Source organism: Cokeromyces recurvatus (genome assembly GCF_025118155.1).
Source record: "Cokeromyces recurvatus strain NRRL 2243 chromosome Unknown BX663scaffold_47, whole genome shotgun sequence".
NCBI classification, from domain to species: Eukaryota; Fungi; Mucoromycota; class Mucoromycetes; order Mucorales; family Mucoraceae; genus Cokeromyces; species Cokeromyces recurvatus.
This window is the reverse complement of record NW_026251433.1, coordinates 23,787-43,244: the sequence shown is the minus strand read 5'-3', so window position 1 is coordinate 43,244 and position 19,458 is coordinate 23,787. Positions and strand designations below refer to the sequence as shown.

At 29.7% G+C, this 19,458-nt stretch overlaps 9 protein-coding genes across 9 annotated transcripts; 5 read left to right on the top strand and 4 right to left on the bottom strand.

Moving 5' to 3' along the window:
- Window positions 1–839: 839 nt before the first annotated feature.
- On the top strand, window positions 840–4,341 carry BX663DRAFT_526535 (uncharacterized protein). Its single transcript, XM_051529916.1, has 8 exons — window positions 840–999; window positions 1,121–1,970; window positions 2,047–2,407; window positions 2,481–3,077; window positions 3,138–3,326; window positions 3,394–3,560; window positions 3,628–3,849; window positions 3,919–4,341. The coding sequence occupies exons 1-8, from the start codon at window positions 920–922 to the stop codon at window positions 4,201–4,203; spliced, it is 2,751 nt and encodes a 916-aa protein (XP_051377927.1). The 5' UTR covers window positions 840–919; the 3' UTR covers window positions 4,204–4,341.
- Window positions 4,342–4,606: 265 nt separating this feature from the next.
- Window positions 4,607–6,005, bottom strand: BX663DRAFT_526533 (phosphoribosyltransferase-like protein). Its single transcript, XM_051529915.1, has 3 exons — window positions 5,464–6,005; window positions 5,198–5,369; window positions 4,607–5,122 (listed from the first exon to the last, which is right to left on the bottom strand). The coding sequence occupies exons 1-3, from the start codon at window positions 5,993–5,995 to the stop codon at window positions 4,705–4,707; spliced, it is 1,122 nt and encodes a 373-aa protein (XP_051377926.1). The 5' UTR covers window positions 5,996–6,005; the 3' UTR covers window positions 4,607–4,704.
- A 460-nt stretch (window positions 6,006–6,465) lies between these two features.
- BX663DRAFT_526529 (HAD-like domain-containing protein) lies at window positions 6,466–7,792 on the top strand. Its single transcript, XM_051529914.1, has 7 exons — window positions 6,466–6,565; window positions 6,662–6,758; window positions 6,831–6,901; window positions 6,972–7,050; window positions 7,119–7,247; window positions 7,352–7,377; window positions 7,460–7,792. The coding sequence occupies exons 1-7, from the start codon at window positions 6,496–6,498 to the stop codon at window positions 7,735–7,737; spliced, it is 750 nt and encodes a 249-aa protein (XP_051377925.1). The 5' UTR covers window positions 6,466–6,495; the 3' UTR covers window positions 7,738–7,792.
- Window positions 7,766–8,865, bottom strand: BX663DRAFT_526527 (rab-protein 5). The gene is made up of 4 exons (XM_051529913.1): window positions 8,736–8,865; window positions 8,554–8,637; window positions 8,304–8,455; window positions 7,766–8,234 (listed from the first exon to the last, which is right to left on the bottom strand). Exons 1-4 carry the CDS (start codon window positions 8,824–8,826, stop codon window positions 7,857–7,859), a joined length of 705 nt encoding a protein of 234 aa, XP_051377924.1. The 5' UTR covers window positions 8,827–8,865; the 3' UTR covers window positions 7,766–7,856.
- A 187-nt stretch (window positions 8,866–9,052) lies between these two features.
- On the top strand, window positions 9,053–11,466 carry BX663DRAFT_526525 (uncharacterized protein). The gene is made up of 2 exons (XM_051529912.1): window positions 9,053–9,314; window positions 9,501–11,466. Exons 1-2 carry the CDS (start codon window positions 9,095–9,097, stop codon window positions 11,432–11,434), a joined length of 2,154 nt encoding a protein of 717 aa, XP_051377923.1. The 5' UTR covers window positions 9,053–9,094; the 3' UTR covers window positions 11,435–11,466.
- A 120-nt stretch (window positions 11,467–11,586) lies between these two features.
- Window positions 11,587–12,804, bottom strand: BX663DRAFT_526521 (NRDE protein-domain-containing protein). Its single transcript, XM_051529911.1, has 4 exons — window positions 12,724–12,804; window positions 12,213–12,628; window positions 12,059–12,141; window positions 11,587–11,904 (listed from the first exon to the last, which is right to left on the bottom strand). Exons 1-4 carry the CDS (start codon window positions 12,768–12,770, stop codon window positions 11,647–11,649), a joined length of 804 nt encoding a protein of 267 aa, XP_051377922.1. The 5' UTR covers window positions 12,771–12,804; the 3' UTR covers window positions 11,587–11,646.
- Window positions 12,805–13,142: 338 nt separating this feature from the next.
- On the bottom strand, window positions 13,143–14,437 carry BX663DRAFT_526520 (BAR adaptor protein Hob3). The gene is made up of 7 exons (XM_051529910.1): window positions 14,380–14,437; window positions 14,278–14,317; window positions 14,142–14,215; window positions 14,012–14,073; window positions 13,807–13,940; window positions 13,571–13,747; window positions 13,143–13,503 (listed from the first exon to the last, which is right to left on the bottom strand). The coding sequence occupies exons 1-7, from the start codon at window positions 14,388–14,390 to the stop codon at window positions 13,231–13,233; spliced, it is 771 nt and encodes a 256-aa protein (XP_051377921.1). The 5' UTR covers window positions 14,391–14,437; the 3' UTR covers window positions 13,143–13,230.
- Window positions 14,438–16,321: 1,884 nt separating this feature from the next.
- On the top strand, window positions 16,322–18,435 carry BX663DRAFT_526500 (uncharacterized protein). Its single transcript, XM_051529909.1, has 10 exons — window positions 16,322–16,383; window positions 16,447–16,701; window positions 16,852–16,886; window positions 16,953–17,106; window positions 17,175–17,226; window positions 17,300–17,405; window positions 17,465–17,710; window positions 17,782–18,022; window positions 18,117–18,132; window positions 18,207–18,435. The coding sequence occupies exons 1-10, from the start codon at window positions 16,362–16,364 to the stop codon at window positions 18,364–18,366; spliced, it is 1,287 nt and encodes a 428-aa protein (XP_051377920.1). The 5' UTR covers window positions 16,322–16,361; the 3' UTR covers window positions 18,367–18,435.
- A 122-nt stretch (window positions 18,436–18,557) lies between these two features.
- Window positions 18,558–19,454, top strand: BX663DRAFT_526498 (uncharacterized protein). Its single transcript, XM_051529908.1, has one exon. It carries the CDS (start codon window positions 18,593–18,595, stop codon window positions 19,352–19,354), a length of 762 nt encoding a protein of 253 aa, XP_051377919.1. The 5' UTR covers window positions 18,558–18,592; the 3' UTR covers window positions 19,355–19,454.
- Window positions 19,455–19,458: the final 4 nt, after the last annotated feature.

Below are 19,458 nucleotides of genomic sequence, written 5' to 3'. Positions count from 1 at the left end.
TACCAGATCATTGAAGTATACTTGTTTATTATACTTTCAACAGTCCTATTTAACTGTAGATGAGTGTTCTAACTGTTGTATTTGATATGTTGAAAGAATGAATTAGATGTTTGCTATAAAAGAAGGAAAATGTTCGTTTACTAAACAGAGATAATTATACTCATTAATTCATCTCTATCAAAACTATAGTTATAGAATTCATTCATGCTCTACATATCGAATCATAAACCACTAAATTCTAAACAAATAGCTACAATTGGAGAAAGCCTAGTATATATGAGCATTATTTCTACAACTAGTATAATGAAAGCAAGTAAAATCATTAAATGGAAGAAAAAGAAATGACGACTTGGTATACAAGTAATACATCAAGTATCTATTAAAGTATGAATATAGGATTTTCCTTTAGTTCTATCATGGACTACAGCAAACGGTAATTGAAGCAAAGCAAAGTAATAAAAAAAAAAAAAAAAAAAAAAAAAAAAAAAAAAAAAAAAAAAAAAAACTTGTAGAAGAACTATATAAAATATAGTAAAAGAAAGATAGCAAGTAATACTTGGGAAAGTAATGCAAGACCTACATCCTTTATAGATAAATAACTTGAACGCAATACATATCGACTCTACTTCTTTTAAGACTATTAATTCAATATTTTATATCACTAAGGATATAAATTTAACTATTTACTTCGTTCAACAACATGTATATAAGCTCATTTCAAAATAGCCGTCACGCAGGTCTAATTTACCACTATACAATATTTTACTGTTGGAAATGAAAAAAAAAAAAAAAAAAAAAAAAAAAAAAAAAGTCAATTCAAGTATTTCTTTCTATTTCTATTTCTCTCTTTTATTCTTATAATATATAACGATATATATAAATTCACATTTCTATATTTTTATATATTTAATAAAGTTATATGGATTTTACTTGGGTAAACGACGGGCAAAATCCTCGTAATAAAACCCCTACTAATTTAATATCTTCATCACCTGTCAGGTAAATAATATAATTAAAAGATACGTAAAAAAAAAAAATAAATAAATAAATAAACAAAATAAAATAAAATAAAAAAAAATAAATAAATAAAAAATAAATGTCATTAATATGTATATGATAGAACATCAAATGATATGAATAAACAAAATAATAGCAATAAAGTGTCTTCGCGTTTATCATTTACACAAAATTTAACGTCTTCTTCTTCTACTAATACCACGACTTCTTTAAGAAGATCGCGTGCTGATACTATGCCTTCTCAATCTTCGGCTTTTCCTTATGCAACAGACATGTTCTCAAATGTCATGACTCTCAATGATGATAACAATGACAATAACAATAACAATAATAGTAACAATAATAATAATAATAATAATAATAATAATAATAATACCAGTTCTTTACCTCTTTCTTCTCGTCATCGTTCTGGATCCCTTTCACTTCCACATCATGAGTTGGGTGAAACTATTAGATATTCTAATACACCTTTTGATTATATTCCTTATGATCCTTCAAGTCCAATTGACGAAAATGCTTCGAGTACAATTGCTTCGACATTAGCTTCTCTCGGCCTTGATGACGAAAACCATACCCATTCTTCAAATAAAAATACAAATTTTGTTGATACTCAGCATCATACTCGTGCTCGTTCTTATACCGTCACAGATCAATTAGAAAATGAATTGTCGTCCTCAAGACTTCCCCAATTTAGTCCTTTTTCACCTCATACAAGGTCTAATTTATTGCATCGTCCTAGAGCAATCAGTTTAGGTATGGCTGATTCCTTTTCACCTTTTGACATGTCTCAAAACAATTCATCTGTTATGATACCTAATCCATCTTCCAACGTATTTCCTCAATCGCGCCTAAGACAACAAATTCAACCTGATTCACCACTTAGACCCTCGTATAGTACTAACAATTTAATGGAAATGAACGTAGAGCACATGTATAACTTGGTTGACGATCAGGTAAAAATTCTTTATTATTATTATTATTATAGTGTGTTTTCTAACTATTGTATGTATGTTTATATAAATATATAAGGATTTATATGGTCCACCTGATGATGCTGATTCACCTTCATCGACACAAGCACAAATACCTTCTCGTGCACTTTGGTTAGGCAATGTCAATCCAAGTGTCAATGTACCCGAACTTATGAAACTATTTTCTGTTTATGGTCAAGTTGAAAGTGCAAGAATTTTATCAGATAAAGAATGCGCATTTGTCAACTTTACAACAGTAGAATCCGCTGTAGCAGCGAAAACAGATTTAGAAACAAGATTGGGCTCAAAACTAGGTGGAACACCTGTTCGTGTTGGTTATGGTAAAGCGGATGTTAATTTAGCGATGGCTCTTTCAAGTGAGGCAGGTCCAAATGCTCAAGGCCCAACTCGTGCTTTATGTAAGTGTATATTAAGAATCCAATGATTAGAATAGGCTCATCTTATATTATTATTATTATTATTATCACAAAGGGGTCGGTAATATTCCTGCTAATATGAATCCAACTATTCTACAAACGATATTTCAAGCATTTGGCCCAATTGAATCAGTACGGGTGTTATCCCATAAAAATTGTGGCTTTATCAATTTTGAGCATCAAGAGGATGCAGTGCGTGCTAGGAAGGCGTTTCAAAATAGAGAAATCCTCGGTCCTGGTACTGGACCTGTTCGTATTGGATTTGCTAAAGTATTACTTAACAATCCAGATGAAACGGAAGAAGTTTCTGGAACAACAACAACAACAACAACAACAACGACACATGGTCAGGTTACACCACCTCAACTCATTGCTTCTCAACCTTCTTTAAATTTAAATATTAATAATAATACGCTTAATTCTACATTGAACAATGCACGAACAGTGATGGCGCTTCAATCAGCAGCGGCTTCTTCCGGTGCAGATACCTTTCAAGCTACTCAATGGGCAACAGCTGTCATGATGACAAATATGATGATGAATGCTTCAGGTCAACAACAAACAACTCAACCTAACTTGTATACTGCTATTGCTTCTGAAAGACAATTAATTATGCAACAATTAGGTCAAGACTCTTTTAAAGCCGTAAAAGGTATGAAAATGAAAACGAGTAGAGTTCCTTGTAAAATTAACAATTTATTTTTGACTATAGAGGATCGCATACCATTAACTTATTTCACTGTTATTCCTGCTGTTCCAGAATTCAATTCTGATAGAAAAGTAGAGCCCCTTCGCTTACGTGAAATGAGAAAATATTTAGAAAAAGAAGAACAATTATCATTAGAAGAGATAGAATCAATAGCTACTGAATGTATGGATAACATAGTTGAACTATGTAGTGGTAAGTAGATTCTATTGAAGAAAAAAAAATACACACATAATAATATCTATATCTATGTCTGTATTAGATTATATTGGCAATACTGTCATTCAAAAATTATTTGAACATTGTTCAGAAGAGTCCAAGTTTAAAATGCTTCAAAAAATCGCACCTTTCTTAGCCTCCATTGGTGTTCATAAAAATGGTACCTGGGCGGCTCAAAAGATTATAGACTATTCAAATACATCAGAACAGGTAAGTCTTTCCTTTTTTTTTTTTTGTATTTAAAGAGTAAACATAACATAACTTGATATGGTTTTAGATCCAATTAATTCAACAATACATTGCTCCTTATGTGCCTTTATTGTTGCTGGATCAGTTTGGAAATTATGTTGTTCAATGCTGTTTACGTAAAGGACCAACATATAATCAATACATATTTGATGCTATTGTAGATAAATGCTGGGAAATTGGTCAAGGTCGATTTGGTGCTCGTGCTGTTAGATCTATTCTCGAAAATCCAATCATTACTAAAGAGCAACAAGTAAGTAATAATAATAATAATAATCATCTTGAATATAAACTAATCTATTTTTATTTCACCTTTTAAAAGGTATATGTTGCATCAGCTATTGTCCAAAACACTGTTCTACTTACGACAAATGCAAATGGTGTGTTATTACTCAATTGGTTTTTGGATTCCTCTGGACTTGTAGGTCGTTATCGTGTATTATGTCCACGACTTTTACCCTATTTAAACAAGCTCTCATCTCATAAATTGGGATCTATTACTGTATCCAAGGTTGTGAATCAATTTGAAGAGCCTGATGCTTCTGCATTAATATTAAGTGCACTTTCAGACAAAGCCAAGAGAGAACTGTTAAATAACAAAAAATAATAGCATCCTATTGTTTAGTGAAATATATATTTATATTATTTTCTAATATCTTATAGATACATACATACATATATATACATACATACACACACACTCACTCACACACACACACACACACACACACACACACACACACACTCACTCACTCACTCACTCACTCACATGCATACACCTGCTACGTATATGTCTTATACAATTTGTACTTTTTTTTTTTTCTTTTTCTTTTTTTCGCGCTTTCTTCTCTTTTTAACTGTTAATTTTACTGTTACTTTTATACACACTATTTTAATGATTATAATAAACATATACATAATAATAATAATAAAAAGTAGGGAAATATCTATTCTATTTATTCTATTTTTTTTTTTTATTTGTCATATGGTCTATGTTGTGAAAAAATGAGGTTGAATTGGTGGATTGTATGCATGTGTGTATCTTATTCTATAAGTTCTAATTCCTAAAAAAAAAAAGAAAAGAAAAAAAAGTAAAGAAAAGAAAAAATTAAGCTTCAAATAATCGAGAAAGAGATTCACCAAAGTGAGTACGACGAATAGCTTCAGAAAAGAGTGGAGTGACATCAAAGACCTTTATCTTTGGGTTTTTAATATGTTGATCTTGAGGTAATGAGTTACTAACGATAAGTTCATCAATAGCACTTTGATCAATATGATTTACAGCATCAGCAGAAAGGATAGCATGACTGACGAGCGCATATATCTTACGAGCTCCCTTTTCTCTTAATAAACGAGCTGCCTTTGTGATGGTATATGAAGTATCTGTAATATCATCAATTAAAATGCAGTTACGTCCACGAACATCACCCACAAGGATAGATTCTCTCTTTTGAGAATGAACTTTAGGACGTTCTTTATGTACTAGTGCAAAATCCATGCATAATTTTTCGGCAATAGCGGTGGCTCTTTTTTACATATAAATATGTAATATAAAGGTAAATTTAAAATGAATTATATACAATCTTTATACATGTATATACCTTTTGGCTCCACCTGCATCAGGAGAAACAATAATGGCATTTGAATAATCAGGAATATTTAAACGAATATAATTAATGGCAGTATATAAACTGGTAAGGTTATCAACAGGACAATCAAAGAAACCAGGATATTGTGCATCATGAAGATCCATAGTAATGATATGATCCGCTCCTATATATTATTTAAGTATATCAGATTAATTTTTTTTTTTTTACCATCTTTTTTTTTATATATAGATATAGATATCCCATGTATGATATATAACCTGCACAAGTTAAAAGATCTGCGATTAAAACGCCTGGACGAGCACGCCATTCACGATAAGGGACTTTCTCTTCTTTTCCCTTTTTCTCGGCCTCTTGTTGGTCCATAGCAGCTTGACCCAATTTACGTAATAATTGACTCGACATATCCTCCTCTGGTTTACTAGGAGGTTGTTCTGATAGAGGAGTCTGGGGAGGCAAAAATGTAAGTGGTTCTCCAGACTGTTTAAAGGGAACATCAGGTTGACGAGAATAAGGGAAACAAGGAATAACGGCAGTAATACGCTTGGCCGATGCTATCTTACATGCATTTATCATGATGAGTAATTCAATGAAATTATCATTGACATTGCCACATGCGCTTTGAATAATATATACATCTTGTTCACGAACTGATTCTTTCATTTCTACACTGGTCTCATTATTCGAAAACTTGCTTAAACGTGTCTTTCCAGGTGGAATACCTAAATGGCTGCATACTTTTTCTGTAAACTCAGGATGTGAAGAGCCACCAAATACAACAAGGTTACGCATCTTTTTTTTTTTTAATATGTTTAAAATGTCAAAATGCTTTTTTTTTTTTAATAAAAAATTTATAAAAGAAAAAAAAATGTGACTGTTTTAATATCTATTGAAATGACCCTTTTTTTAATGCATTTTATAACTATGCCATAGCAATTCTTTCATTCAAAAAAAAATGCATATAATTTGTCCAACAGAAAAAATAAAATAAATAAAACCCTTTAATATAATCAAATTTTAGTACCTCTTTTTTTTTTTAAAAAAAAAATAAGAGTAGGAATAATAGTAGAAGAAGAAAAAAAAAAAGTAAGGCTATGTCTTGGTTCCTTTCAAATTTATTTATTTTGAAAAAAAAAAAAAAAAAAAAAAAAAAAAAAAAAAAAAAAAAAAAACTTTTTTTTTGTCATATTCAGGTTATTATTTTAATTATTAGATATGTTTCACAATCCTTTTTTCTTTTTTCCTTTTCCTTTTGTTTTTTCTTTTTTTTTTTCTGTTAATAAACAATAAACATGCCTTCAAAGGACATTAAAGTCAATATTCAAGTATTTACCGATTTTGATGGAACTTTATCTATTGAAGGTATACAAAATATAAAGGTGGATTGAATTTAGAACTTTTATAGTAAATTAGTATGGAATATAATTTTTTTTTTTTTTTTTTTTTTTTTGGCTCAAGATACGGGTGTCTTGATCATTGATGATCCTCGTTGTATGGGAACGGAGAAAAGAAAAATGCTAGAACATAAAATTATGAATAATGAAATAAGCTACAGGTAAGACTCTATTTATGAAATAGAGCGTGGAAATTTATGAATACGATAACATTCAACTTATGTATATGAAAGGGATGCTGTTTGGCAAATGTGGGATGCCTGTACATTGACTTGGGAAGAAGCTTGGGACGAATATTTAAGCAGTAAAAATCATTATTATTATTTTACAAAAAGGATATAAATTTTAACTCTTATTTATTGTTCGTATTAAAGAATGTAGTGTTGATCCTGGTTTTCCTGGATTTTATGATTTTTGTAAAGAAAATGATTTCCCAGTTACGATTGTTAGCAGGTATTATTGACTTGTAAATCTCGGGAAGACAGAATAGATTTGTAAACCTTTTTTTTTTAATAATTTAGCGGTATAAAACCATTGATTCATAAAGTGCTTGTCAAATATTTGGGTGAAAAAGCGAATGAAATTGAAATCATTGCAAACAATGGTAGAATTGAAGGTAGAAAATGGGAAATTATCTACATTGATGATACGTAAGTAGTTTTATTTATTTATTAGAATAGCACAACAAGCGTCATGGCATCTATGCTTATTTTCTTTTCTTTTCCTTTTTTTTTTTTCTTTTAAAAAATAATAGTCCATTTGGCAATGATAAATCAAGATGTAAAGTATGAATGGATAAATTGAAAGCACACGTTTTCTTTCTTTCTTTTGACATGATACTAATAAGATTGATTTTGTACAGCTTTAGAAAAGGCTCGTGCAACAGCTCCTCCTAATACTATTTTTGTGTTTTGTGGTGATGGTGTCTCAGATATCTCTGCTGCTAGAAATGCTGATCTTTTATTTGCTAGAAATGGTAAAGATTTGGTGACTTATTGTGATCGTCATGATATTCCTTATATTGGTTTTGACTCCTTTGAAGAAATTAAAAAGGTAGTTGCTGATTTGGCTGAAGGAAGATCTAAAGTTGTAAAGGACGAAAAGACAGGTTTCTGTAAAGTCATTTCAACCGAGGATTAATTTAATTATAATAGACACTTGTAATAAATAGAGATATAATAATGCTTTTTATTTTTTTTATTTTGTATATGACTGATATATAAGGATATATGTAAGGCAGGGTATTTATTTATTTATTTCTAGCAGGCACATGCATTTGAATTTTCAATAGAAGGTTGCTGCATTAAATTAATTCCTCCACCATTGCCTTGAAGACCTGTTCTTAATCCACCCATATTTCTTCCACTTCCTCCTGATGTGTGATTATTTTCCAATGGTATCTTTGCTGCAATAGCAGTAAAGATATTATCTATATTTTGAGCTGATTTGGCACTCGTTTCGAAAAACAAAAGGCCTGCCTCATCTGCAAATGCTTGTGCATCCTCTTTAGGTACTTGACGTTCATTTTCGTCTTGATCACATAGATCAAGTTTATTACCAACTAAAGCAATAACAATATCTGTATTAGCTTGTCTTTGCAATTCTTTTACCCATGATTTGGCTTTATCAAGTGTCAGCTACACATATATATATATATATTATCTTATTTAGTCTTTAATAAAGCAGTGAACAGTAGATACACTTACTGCCTTCGTAATATCATAAACCACAATAGCTGCTTGAGAATTACGATAATACATAGGAGCCAGAGAATGAAAACGTTCTTGTCCTGCTGTATCCCAAATTTCAAACTTAATAGTTCGGTCTTGATAGACACACTTTTGGGTTAAAAAGGCAGCTAATAAAAATAATAGAATAGAATTTTTTTAACAAAAAAAAAAAAAAAAAAAAAAAAAAAGTCTACACCATAAAAATGTATCAACTCCTAATCCTTACCACCAATAGTAGGCTCCCTATTTTCAATATATTCTCGGTTAACAAATCGAAGAACAATACTAGATTTTCCTACTGCAGATTCACCTATAATAAACACATTTAAAAAAAAAAAAAAAAAAAAAAAAAAAAAAAAAAAAAAAAATTGTAAGCTTTTTTTCACCCTCTTTCTTTCATTTATTTACCTAATAAGACAAGCTTAACTTGTTTTGGCTTTCCATTTAAAGTAGCATTAAGTGTATTTGTTTGACCTTCTATGCCTGTTGTAGATGACATTTTTTGTTAATGATGAATAAATTAAGAAAAAAAAAAAAGAGGAAAAAAAAGGGGAGGGAGTACTAAGAAAATGATTTTTATCAATTATCAAAAAAAAAAAAAAAAAAAAAAAAAAAAAAAAAAAATAAGAAGCGCACGTGGTTTCATTGGCAGACTAAATACATATTTAGTAGAATACTATAAAGCTGGAAAAACTTTTTTTTTTGTTTGATTAGCAGACCATTTTTTTTTTTATTGTTGTTTATACACATAATAAAATATATTAAATATGGCACAAATATATAAAGCAACATATTCAGGTGTGCCTGTGTATGAATTTATGTGTAAGAATGTGGCAGTCATGAAAAGAAGATCTGATTCTTATTTAAATGCTACACAGATCTTAAAGGTAGCTGAATTCGATAAACCTCAAAGAACTCGAATCTTGGAAAGAGAAGTGCAAACAGGTGAACATGAAAAAGTACAAGGTGGTTATGGCAAATATCAAGGTAAATAAAGAGGTATAGAAGGATAAAGCGTATATATATGTATATATAAGTATGTATGTATATATGCTCTTTATGTATATATAATCCTTTATAAACAAATCTTATTTGTTTGTTTTATATACATATATATATATGATTTGTTAGTGTAAAATAATAGTCAACTAATTATTACAAAATAATAATAAGGTACTTGGGTTCCTTTTGAAAGAGGAGTCGCATTAGCTGAACATTATAAAGTGGATAGTTTATTACGACCTATTTTCGATTTTGTGAAAGGTGATCAAAGTCCTCCATTAGCTCCTAAGCATTCAACACTAGCTTCTACACGGCCTAGAAAACCACGATCTACAACACCCAAGAGGAAAAAGCTCCTTACTAAACATTTAACAACTAACGAGAGCCTCTTATTAGATTCTAATCTTCACTTTAATCATGAGTTGGATAACACACCATTCAATCTTATTGCAAATGATCGATCATTTAATGAATCAGGAGAGATGAATAATATAAATCATTCAAGGAGGAAGCGAGCACGTCCTTTGATTGAAGCATTTAATTTGGAAGAAGAGTTATTAATTGATAATCAAGAGAATAATGACACTCTTGATAGACCAGAGCGTAGTTATGCTCAACAGTTATTACAATATTTTATCTCAGATGATACAGGCATTCCAGCCATCTTACTACGGCCACCTATGGATTTAGATGTCAATGTGATTATTGATGATGAAGGACACACAAGTCTTCATTGGGCAGCTGCTATGGGAAGGTTAAAACTTGTCAGTCTTTTAATCAATTTAGGTGCTGATATTTATCGTGTCAATTATAAGGGACAAACAGCACTGATGCGATCTGTATTATTTACAAATAATTTTGATGCAAAATCATTTATTTATTTAATTGGCATGTTGAAGAAAACGATATTTAACATTGATAAAAAGGATCAAACAGTATTTCATCATGTAGCAGCGACAGCTAGTTGGAAGGGGAAAGTTCATGCTTCAAGATATTATATGGAATGTTTAATAGAGACCTTGAGTAGTGATCACACTGAATTAGTATCCATCTTAAATGTGCAAGATGTTTATGGTGATACAGCATTATCAATTGCTGCAAAAATTGGAAATAAAAAATTAGTTAAATTATTGATAGATGCAGGAGCAAGTACAGAAATTATGAATGAAGAAGGCATGACAGCTAGAGAATATATAAATGAAATAGAAAAGGGTAGCAGCAGCCATATCAATCGATATTGCCCTATTCAACTGAATCGATTCTCTTCTCATCATATCGACACGATAGGAAATGAGACAAATGTTAATAATAATACTATGCGTCATAATAATAGACATGAATTGATAACAAGGACGAAATTACGGCATAAAGTGGAAGGATTATTTAAAGAAATTCTCAGTAATAATAATAATAATAATCTTGATTCTCAATACCATCAACATTCACCGCATCTTTCTATGGAATCCCAGTTATTTAATAGTTTTACTGAAAATTATGAACGAGAATTAATTCAAAAGGAACTACTTATAAAAGAAAAGAGACAAGATTTAGAACTTGTCAAGAAACGTTTAGTCGGTACTCAACATACATTTGAACAGATTCAATATGATCCGTCCAAGTTAGAAGTCATTGAACAAGGATCTGAAAGACTTTCTAAGCTTTTAAAAAGACAAACATTAAAGATTCAAAAAGAAAGTATTAATAATTTAATATCCGAATTTAAAAAGGAAAATCAAAATCCTGAATCAGATCCTACAGTCTTATTAGAAAGGTTAAAACAATTACAAGAAAATAGAAAGAGAAATACAGAGCAACTAATACAACTTAAATTACGAACACCGAGTAAACGACATCAAGAGTATAAACGACTGATATCCATGTGTTGTAATGTATCTTATGAAAATGTTGATTTAATGCTATTACCTCTTTTATTGTCTTTTGATGAACTAGAAGCTTCTAACTCCTCCACACTCGCCACCGCATCTGCCATTCCTTCTCCTTTATTATTATCTCCTCAAGTGCAAGCAGAAATACCATTATCTATATCACATCCTTCACCTTCTGTACCATCCTCATCCAATAGTGTTCATTCTTCATCTATATAAATAAATTATTTAAGGGTCCTTTTTTTTTTTTTTTTTTTTTTTGGTTAGCAACGACATCATATTCATGTAATTATGATAGACCAGACCCCATTTATTTTATTTTCACGTGTAAATCATGAAATTAAAAAAAATAAATAAATAGCCAATCAAAAAAAAGTATACTCCAATTTTTTTTATTATTATATATTACATGATTCACTTATGTTGGCGTCCTATTTTTCCAGCTTAAAGTGATAAATGACATCATTATAATTTTCAGGATTAAAAAGTGTAAGGTCATTTTCATCACGCCATAAACGTTCAATGAAGGTAACGTTATTATCATAATCTATTAATACAATAGTACTTGTTCTTGTAGCATAAGAAAGATCTTTTACACCAGGACATTCTGGAAATTCGAATAGTGGTATACATATACGTTCTTTAAGGTCATCAAATATGCGTTGCATATCCTGAACATTCGTCATTGGCTTTGTTGTACTATATCATAGACACACACACATATATATACATATATATCCGAAGATTTTGTTAGGAGTAAATTAGGAAGAAGAAGAAGAAAAGGCAGATTTAATTACCTCAATAGACAGAATAATTTATCTATTAACTCTTTTTCACTTTCACTTTCTTTTTAATGATATTTTCAAATAGTTTCTTCCCTTCTATTACTTTTGTCCATGGATTGTTCAAGACAGAATTTGAAATTCCTTTAATAAATTGAATGTTAGTTTTTTTTTTTTTTCATAAAGAAGATTCATATAGATATTTATTAGGGTACCATATATTTCACCAGGTTTCAAATCAATTCTATTTTGGTTTTCTCGATTTGAAAGATAGGCCATTTCAACTGGATCTTTGCTAAAATCAAAATGAATCAAGTTGAAACCTCCATAATCATTTCGATGTTCATACAGGTTGTCTAAACATGCATGAACTGAATCTGAACTCCATAAAAAGTCCCTGACCAAAACACCTCGAGAAATTGAACCTCGAAAGTTTTGTTCTCTATAATTTGTTAATGCTGAGAAACGACCTTGTCGAGTGATACCTAACCAGGTACCATTCTTTAGTTGTTGGTCCCCTGAATTAAACTCGAGATCTATTCCTGCTAATACATTCTGGTGAGGTTCATCCCAGAAATGAGCTCTTGCTGTAGGTCGTTTTAAAAATTCGTCACGATTACTAGCAAAAATACTTTGTATATAATTATATATATGCATGTATACATACACATATTATCATTCATTTATATCATTTATATATATATATATATTTATTCATTACTTTACAATCGATATTTAGGATGATTGTCTACTGTCCAAAATAAAATACACATGCAAAATAATAAGAGAGAGAGAGAAAAGAAAAAGAAAAAGTTTCTCAGAAGAATAGCATGAAAAAAAAAAATCCCTCTTCATCTCAAGGGAAATTATTCTTTCTCCGACAGAAGCTATTTCCTTCTTTCCATTATGGATGGGTCTACTTTGAACAAGTTGAAAATTCACCAAGATAACTATGTCCATTTGAGTGAAAAAATATCAAGTATTTTCAAAACTCAAGTCACACTCATGTGGTAATTACGTATAATTAAAAATTTATTAAAGAAGAATCACCTTTAAATGAGTCAAGAAGAGTATATGATTGAACTAACTGGAAGACTTTTTTCTAAATAGACAAAAGTAAACTATGATGTGATATTATTTTTATTCTAAAGTATATGCTTATGAGACGTTAAAGGGAGAAGTTATTTATTACTATTATTATAGATATATATATATATATTTTATTTAAAGAGGTTAAAAATTACCACAAATGGTTAACTCACGCATTTGTTGTAATATATCATCTACACGACGATCAGCTTCTTCAGTGCTAGGAGGAAAATAATGCCTTAAACCTTCTAATTGTTCATAACTTGTTTGACTAAACTTTAATTGTGACTTGACAAGTGCTTCAAATGAAGGGTCAATATAAGGTACTCTTAATTCAATCAATTTTGGTAAATCATTAACAATGATTGTATTCAAGTTTTCATACATTTCCCTAGCCAGATTAGCTTCTTGTTCAGCCTATACATGTATTATTGTTAAACTATTAACATTATATATAAACATTATATATATGTATTGTCTTTACTCTTGGTAATCTTTGAGGATCTTCGCTTGGTTTATCAACTAACTTTCTAACCTTAGCTCTTGAAGAATCGTAATCCGATAATTTCTTTTGACGTCGCTTAATAGCTTCATTTGCTTCAGGGAAATAGGAACAAAATCTACTTAATGGTTCAAGTACAGTAGTACGATAAGTTGAATCCTATTTTAAGTCATATTTCAGTATAAACTAATATAAGTCTTATTTTAATAACTCCTTACCAAATTAGTTCTTGCTTCTTCATCTAACTTTTCAATGACTCGTTTATATTCAACACCACCTTGTCCCATAGGTGCAGTTTCGTCATAAAAATGCTCTATTGTTTGAGTGATACGGACTTGAGCAGTTGTCATAGCTATTTTTCATATATGAGTTTTATTTATCAAATATACATAATTCTATTTTATTTTATTTATTTATTTTTACCTCTTATTGAATCAAGATAACCTTTTGCTTCCTTCGCAAGTTTTTCAGATTTTTTTTCGAGACTAAAATTTATGTAAATTCGCGTTAACAAAATTTGAATAATGTAAGTTCATGTTTCTTTAATAATTACGTCTTGAATCTTTCATATTCTTCTTCAAATTCACTATCAATTGTTCTATCGTTACCACCTGTTCTTTGTTTAATCTATATACACATTGTTGAAAAGTTTAGTTTGTATAACACTATTTGTTTTGTGTTATCCTTACGCTTTGACCAGCTCTATTTAAATTCTTTTTAAATTCTGATCTAAAGGACAAAATAAAATATGAGTCTTTCTTTGATTTCTTGTTTTATTATTGATGACTTACAAAAAACTCATTTTTAAAATATAATTTGTATAATAATAGAAAAAAGGAAAAAAAAGAAAGAAACAAGTTGCCAATAATTCCCTTGAAAAGTTAAATAGCGGACAATGAATCTTCAATACATGAGCAAGTTGTATAAAAAAAAAAATAATAATCTTGTTATTGTTTTTTCCTAATAATTACGTAATGAATTTTTTCTTTTCTTTTCCTTTCTTTTCTTTTTTGCAATAACATAATTAGTATGCTACGAAACGTTATCTTGACACAAGTTCACTGATATATCACCATGCTATTTCACTTGTTTATATCAGTCATCATTGTACTTTCTGCATAAACTGATTCATTCGAAATCTTTTTTTTTTTGTTTTGTTTTTAATTTCTTTTTTGATAGTTTTGAATTCCCGTTTTTAAAATTGAAATTAAAGTCTTTGTTGAGAGCCACGATTCGGATAGTGCAAGGTAAATAAGAATAAAACTAGCTCTTTGTAGTAGGAGAGTTGGAAACTAATCTAAAGACGTTTCCTCAGGGTTGAGTAAACAAGAAGATATCGACTTGTTGCGATGAAGGTAATCAAGTTAAATGCAAAAAAAAAAAAAAAAAAAAAAAAAAAAAAAAAAAAAGATACATAAGATGGGCTATCGAATTGGTTAATTATTTGAGATGAGATGGTCTATAAGGAAGAGCAAAGGAATTATTTATAGAATTTTGAGCAATAGTAATCTATGATACATTTGTAAGTATATGATTGTAAGCTGTTTGGGTAGGTAATAATCTTGAGGATGATGTGGACAATAGCTAGTGTAGTGTATTCATTTGGAAGCCCACATTAGACATTTATTGCATTCGACACATAGTATAGGTAACCATAAGATAAGATTAGATCTGTGAAGACGGTAGGTCTGCAAAGGAAAAGAAAAGAAAACTTCTTCTCCTCCATCTAGAGTTAATCTGAGTGTTCACTTTGTTTATTTATTGAAAGTGTAAAAGTGTTTGAATTACTTATCATATCTTGGACTGGCATAATTTCCATAAGAGAGGGTTTTAGAAAGAGTGTACTATTCAAATTTCCTTGTTGAGATATGAGTTCCAAGAAGTTTTGTTAAGTGAAGCAAAACTTGTATAAAGGGAAAGATTAGAGCCACTAGAGATTCTTTGAAAATATTGATTTTGGATATCACCAAATTTGATATATTGAAATGAGGTAAATGGATGAATAGCTAAAGCCATAGTCTAATTGTGAACAAACCGTTTGTACATAAAAAGCGCATGAAGATAGGCGTATTAAATCCCGTATGATTGACATTAATAGAGGACAATGGGGGGGCTAACAAGAGCATTATTTTGACTTTCAATCATATCAGTTCAGCGGGTTGAAAGTGTTTCATAGAACAAAAGGGTAATAGCAAGCTAATAATTGTGATATTACTCTAATCCAATATTAACACATTTACTTTTGAATTCCATCCCGTAAATAGCCTGTTCACAAATCTAAAGTGGCTGTCTAGATCTTTAAAGGCCAGTAATGAGGATAACAATAAAGAAAGACCCTTTTAAGAAAATATTAAAACTTTGCTTAAAATACAGATGAATCTATTCCTTATCACAGCTAACAAATGTGTTGAAAATACAGCCTTAGGAACTTTCAAATACCTCAATTAGTATTAACTTGACCTTATTTGCGTATTCCAGTCAATAACTGTCGATGGGACAAACACTTGTTATAGCAATTATATGCAGCTGATGCTGGTAATATTCATTGTCATGTCTTTGTCGACTTTCCTTTTTTATATATCTGTATAAATATAAATATTTATTTATTTGACCCGAACAATACAATGTTTTGTGCTAAAATGGAATTTTTAAAATTTTATTCAGTAAAAAAAAAAAAAAAAAAAAGAAACGTATTATTATTTTTTCTTTAATAAATTTCATTCTTTTTTATTATTATTATTATTTTCTTGTTTTAGTTTACACTATATTCATCATGTTAATTGTACCTTCTGAAGGTAAAAGAATATTGTAAATAATAAAAATCATCACATGAATGACCTTGATTATTATTTAAAAAGAAATACCAATACTAGAAAACCTCATTACAATTCGACATAAGCTTTATGCATTAAAGAAAGATAGAGATTCATATCCAGATAAAGATCTAATCGTCTTACTTTATAAAGAAACCGAAAAGCAAGTAGAGTTGGTTAACAATATTCGCACAGGTGATATTTGGAATCCTGTTTCTCGTAATAGACTCAATGATGTATTGGATGACATTATGGCTCTTTTATCCTTATTCTTTATGACCATTGGCAGAAGTAGAGAAAGTAATGTATTGAAACTATCACGCTTTTTCTTTTCTTTTTTTTTTTATTATTTATCGATTAAAAAGAAAAATAGATATTTATATTTGAATATATACTTAAAATCTACTATATATAAATATGTACATATATTTGTATGTATATTTTTATTAGGTCCTGCTGTATATGTTCAGTTAGTCACAGTAGAGGTATACAACATAGATCTATACTTTTCATTTTTCTCACCTTGTTAACTTAAAAATACATTATATTAGCGTTATTTAGAGCAAATATCACATATGGGAACTTATACAGATACAATATTACTAGAGAACCAAGAAAGATTAAAGGACATTGAAAATATTCTTTATTCTGATTCGAGCAATTCATGTTTTATTAATGTTTTAAAGTATAAACTAGAAAAATGCAGTAAAGAGCAGCAATATATAAAATAAAAAAAAAATGTCGAATATTATACATATTCATATATATAATAGATCAAGCTTTATCTATGCTATTATCAAATATTCAAGATGTTTCGGATGTATTGTAAGTAGAATGATTATTATTAGATACTTAAGAAGAGAGATGAGTTGTATCAAATATTGATAATGAGTAATAGGAAACCATTACACCAGGAACTGCTCAGTATAAGAAGAAAGTTGGCGCTTTTGGCTCAGAAAACAAACGGGTATTCGAAGACTGAAATAGAAGAAATAATAGAAAAGGTATGTAAATTCATCCAATATTTATTTACTTTTCTTTACAAACTCCAATAGTATAAAAGTTACGTGAATTAGACAATACGAAGGTTGAACTTTTTAAATTAAATCCAAAGGGAAAGGAGCTTATTGAAGGGTTACTAGAGCAATTACATGAAGAGGCACAGGATTTGAAAGTGTCTACAAATAATAATATCTCAGAATCACTCATTCCAATTGTAGATCGTTTAAAAAAGATTAGAACTCAACTGGATCGATTAGCGTTGACACATAAATGGACTTTACGAGAAACAGATTTATATGCATACCATGTAAAGAAAGAAAAAAAAATCAAGGGGCTTCATCTAAAAAAAATTAAACTTTCCTTTTACTGATTCAATAGTTACAATTACAAGATATTGAAAAATTAAGAACAGAAGGACATTTCAAAGATCCAAATTCAGATATCATTCCAGAAGGTCAAGCAGTAGTCAATTTCTTATTAAGAGGATGCTATCGTATTATGGCTAAAATGTTAAGTGAAAATGTACCTGTAGCAGAAGCATTAATGCCTGTATATAACCAACTTAGTACGGTTAGAAAATGCTTAATAGAAGTCACTAAATGGGGAAAACCTGATTCAGGTATAAAAAAAGATAGGATTATATAAATATATACATATAAATGAATATATATGTGTGTATGCTAATACTTATTTTTATATACACGATTAATTAGTTAGAGATCTTTATCCGTGAGTAAAAAAAAAAAGAAAATGAAACATGTATTACAACTAATTTTACTTGTATGATTAAATATGAACAATAGTTATCAATTAAAGTTAGCAAGTATAGATAACATGCGCGTGAATGGTACTTTTTGTGATGAAGAAGGAAATATACCGGAAGGTCAAGCTATCTGTGTTGCTTTATTAAATGAATGTTATGATATACTTCATGAATTAATAGCACTTGCTGATGATTCATAAAGATATATACATTTATATGTTCAAGTAATAATTATATATAATAAATACATATGATAAATAATATTAGGCTTGTACAAAATAGTGTATTTTATCATCTATTTTTTTTTTTTTTTTTTTTTTTTTTTTTAGTTATGCAAAAGAAAGAAATTACACTGCGTTTATCTTTTTCTCTCTCTCTTTCTCTTTTCTTTTTTTTTTTTCATCTAATATATATATAGTAGCTATCATGCCCGGTATCATTAACACTATTAAACAAGCTTTCATTTTTATATTCAACTGTTGTGGAAATTATGATAATAATCTCGATCAAAATGAAGGCCCACCTCCTCGACCCTTATCACAAGGAGCAACAGCTCAATGTCAAGAAGAAGCAGGTACTGCTAATAATGTGGATCATCCGCCAAATACAACAACAGCTACTACTACTACTACTACTTCTCCTCCTCCTCAGGAAATTCCAATAAGTAACAAAATGGCTCATGATGATACTACTCCGTATCATATTGTCTCTGATACAGAAGAGCCTCAGACATCTCCTGATCAGTCAAAGGCTTTAAATGATCATAGTATAAATAAAACTCGTTCAAATTTTATTGAACAGGATATGAATGTCTTGAAGAATAAATATGATTCAGATTCAGGCGATACATCACAACACTATGATCATTATACGGATGCTGCAAATAAGAACGAGGATACAGGATCCTTTTCTATTTCAAATGAAGATGAGATGAATGAAGGCGAAAGCTTTAAAACTGAAGAACTGGGGGAATATGAATATGAAGACAAGTTTAAACAATGGAACCCAGATGAAAAAGAAATAGAACAAAGGTTCAAACAAACAAAATGGGATAAAGGAAGTAATTTTGAAAATAAAGTGCCTGACTATATTTGGAATAATGTCCATGAACCTGTTACAAAAGAGTGGAAGAGAAATTTAGATCAAGTTAAACCTATTGACAATTATAAAGTTAGTCCTGCCAGATAATTTTTTTTTTTTTTTTTGTCTGCCTCCTGTCAAACTTTAAAACCCAGTTGATTTGCTTTTTATACACACAAATATCAATATTAAAAAAAGAAAATGCCGGGGCA

Excerpts from the sequence above, each read along its gene's own strand:
- BX663DRAFT_526535 (XM_051529916.1), top strand. The coding sequence starts at position 920 with ATGGATTTTACTTGGGTAAACGACGGGCAAAATCCTCGTAATAAAACC. Across the intron at positions 3,327-3,393 it reads CATAGTTGAACTATGTAGTG|ATTATATTGGCAATACTGTC; the intron begins GTAAGTAGATTC and ends TGTCTGTATTAG. Across the intron at positions 3,850-3,918 it reads TCATTACTAAAGAGCAACAA|GTATATGTTGCATCAGCTAT; the intron begins GTAAGTAATAAT and ends ACCTTTTAAAAG.
- BX663DRAFT_526533 (XM_051529915.1), bottom strand. The coding sequence starts at position 5,995 with ATGCGTAACCTTGTTGTATTTGGTGGCTCTTCACATCCTGAGTTTACA. Across the intron at positions 5,370-5,463 it reads AGATCTTTTAACTTGTGCAG|GAGCGGATCATATCATTACT; the intron begins GTTATATATCAT and ends AATAATATATAG. Across the intron at positions 5,123-5,197 it reads GATGCAGGTGGAGCCAAAAG|AGCCACCGCTATTGCCGAAA; the intron begins GTATATACATGT and ends TATGTAAAAAAG.
- BX663DRAFT_526529 (XM_051529914.1), top strand. The coding sequence starts at position 6,496 with ATGCCTTCAAAGGACATTAAAGTCAATATTCAAGTATTTACCGATTTT. Across the intron at positions 7,248-7,351 it reads ATTATCTACATTGATGATAC|TCCATTTGGCAATGATAAAT; the intron begins GTAAGTAGTTTT and ends AAAAAATAATAG. Across the intron at positions 7,378-7,459 it reads TGGCAATGATAAATCAAGAT|CTTTAGAAAAGGCTCGTGCA; the intron begins GTAAAGTATGAA and ends GATTTTGTACAG.
- BX663DRAFT_526527 (XM_051529913.1), bottom strand. The coding sequence starts at position 8,826 with ATGTCATCTACAACAGGCATAGAAGGTCAAACAAATACACTTAATGCT. Across the intron at positions 8,638-8,735 it reads AGTTAAGCTTGTCTTATTAG|GTGAATCTGCAGTAGGAAAA; the intron begins GTAAATAAATGA and ends TGTTTATTATAG. Across the intron at positions 8,235-8,303 it reads TTTATGATATTACGAAGGCA|CTGACACTTGATAAAGCCAA; the intron begins GTAAGTGTATCT and ends ATATATGTGTAG.
- BX663DRAFT_526525 (XM_051529912.1), top strand. The coding sequence starts at position 9,095 with ATGGCACAAATATATAAAGCAACATATTCAGGTGTGCCTGTGTATGAA. Across the intron at positions 9,315-9,500 it reads TGGTTATGGCAAATATCAAG|GTACTTGGGTTCCTTTTGAA; the intron begins GTAAATAAAGAG and ends AATAATAATAAG.
- BX663DRAFT_526521 (XM_051529911.1), bottom strand. The coding sequence starts at position 12,770 with ATGTGTATTTTATTTTGGACAGTAGACAATCATCCTAAATATCGATT. Across the intron at positions 12,142-12,212 it reads GAAACCTGGTGAAATATATG|GAATTTCAAATTCTGTCTTG; the intron begins GTACCCTAATAA and ends AATTTATTAAAG. Across the intron at positions 11,905-12,058 it reads AAAATATCATTAAAAAGAAA|CCAATGACGAATGTTCAGGA; the intron begins GTGAAAGTGAAA and ends AGTACAACAAAG.
- BX663DRAFT_526520 (XM_051529910.1), bottom strand. Across the intron at positions 13,941-14,011 it reads TTATCTTGATTCAATAAGAG|CTATGACAACTGCTCAAGTC; the intron begins GTAAAAATAAAT and ends TATGAAAAATAG. Across the intron at positions 13,748-13,806 it reads AAGAAGCAAGAACTAATTTG|GATTCAACTTATCGTACTAC; the intron begins GTAAGGAGTTAT and ends GACTTAAAATAG.
- BX663DRAFT_526500 (XM_051529909.1), top strand. The coding sequence starts at position 16,362 with ATGTTAATTGTACCTTCTGAAG. Across the intron at positions 16,702-16,851 it reads CATTGGCAGAAGTAGAGAAA|GTCCTGCTGTATATGTTCAG; the intron begins GTAATGTATTGA and ends TATTTTTATTAG. Across the intron at positions 16,887-16,952 it reads TTCAGTTAGTCACAGTAGAG|CGTTATTTAGAGCAAATATC; the intron begins GTATACAACATA and ends ACATTATATTAG.
- BX663DRAFT_526498 (XM_051529908.1), top strand. The coding sequence starts at position 18,593 with ATGCCCGGTATCATTAACACTATTAAACAAGCTTTCATTTTTATATTC.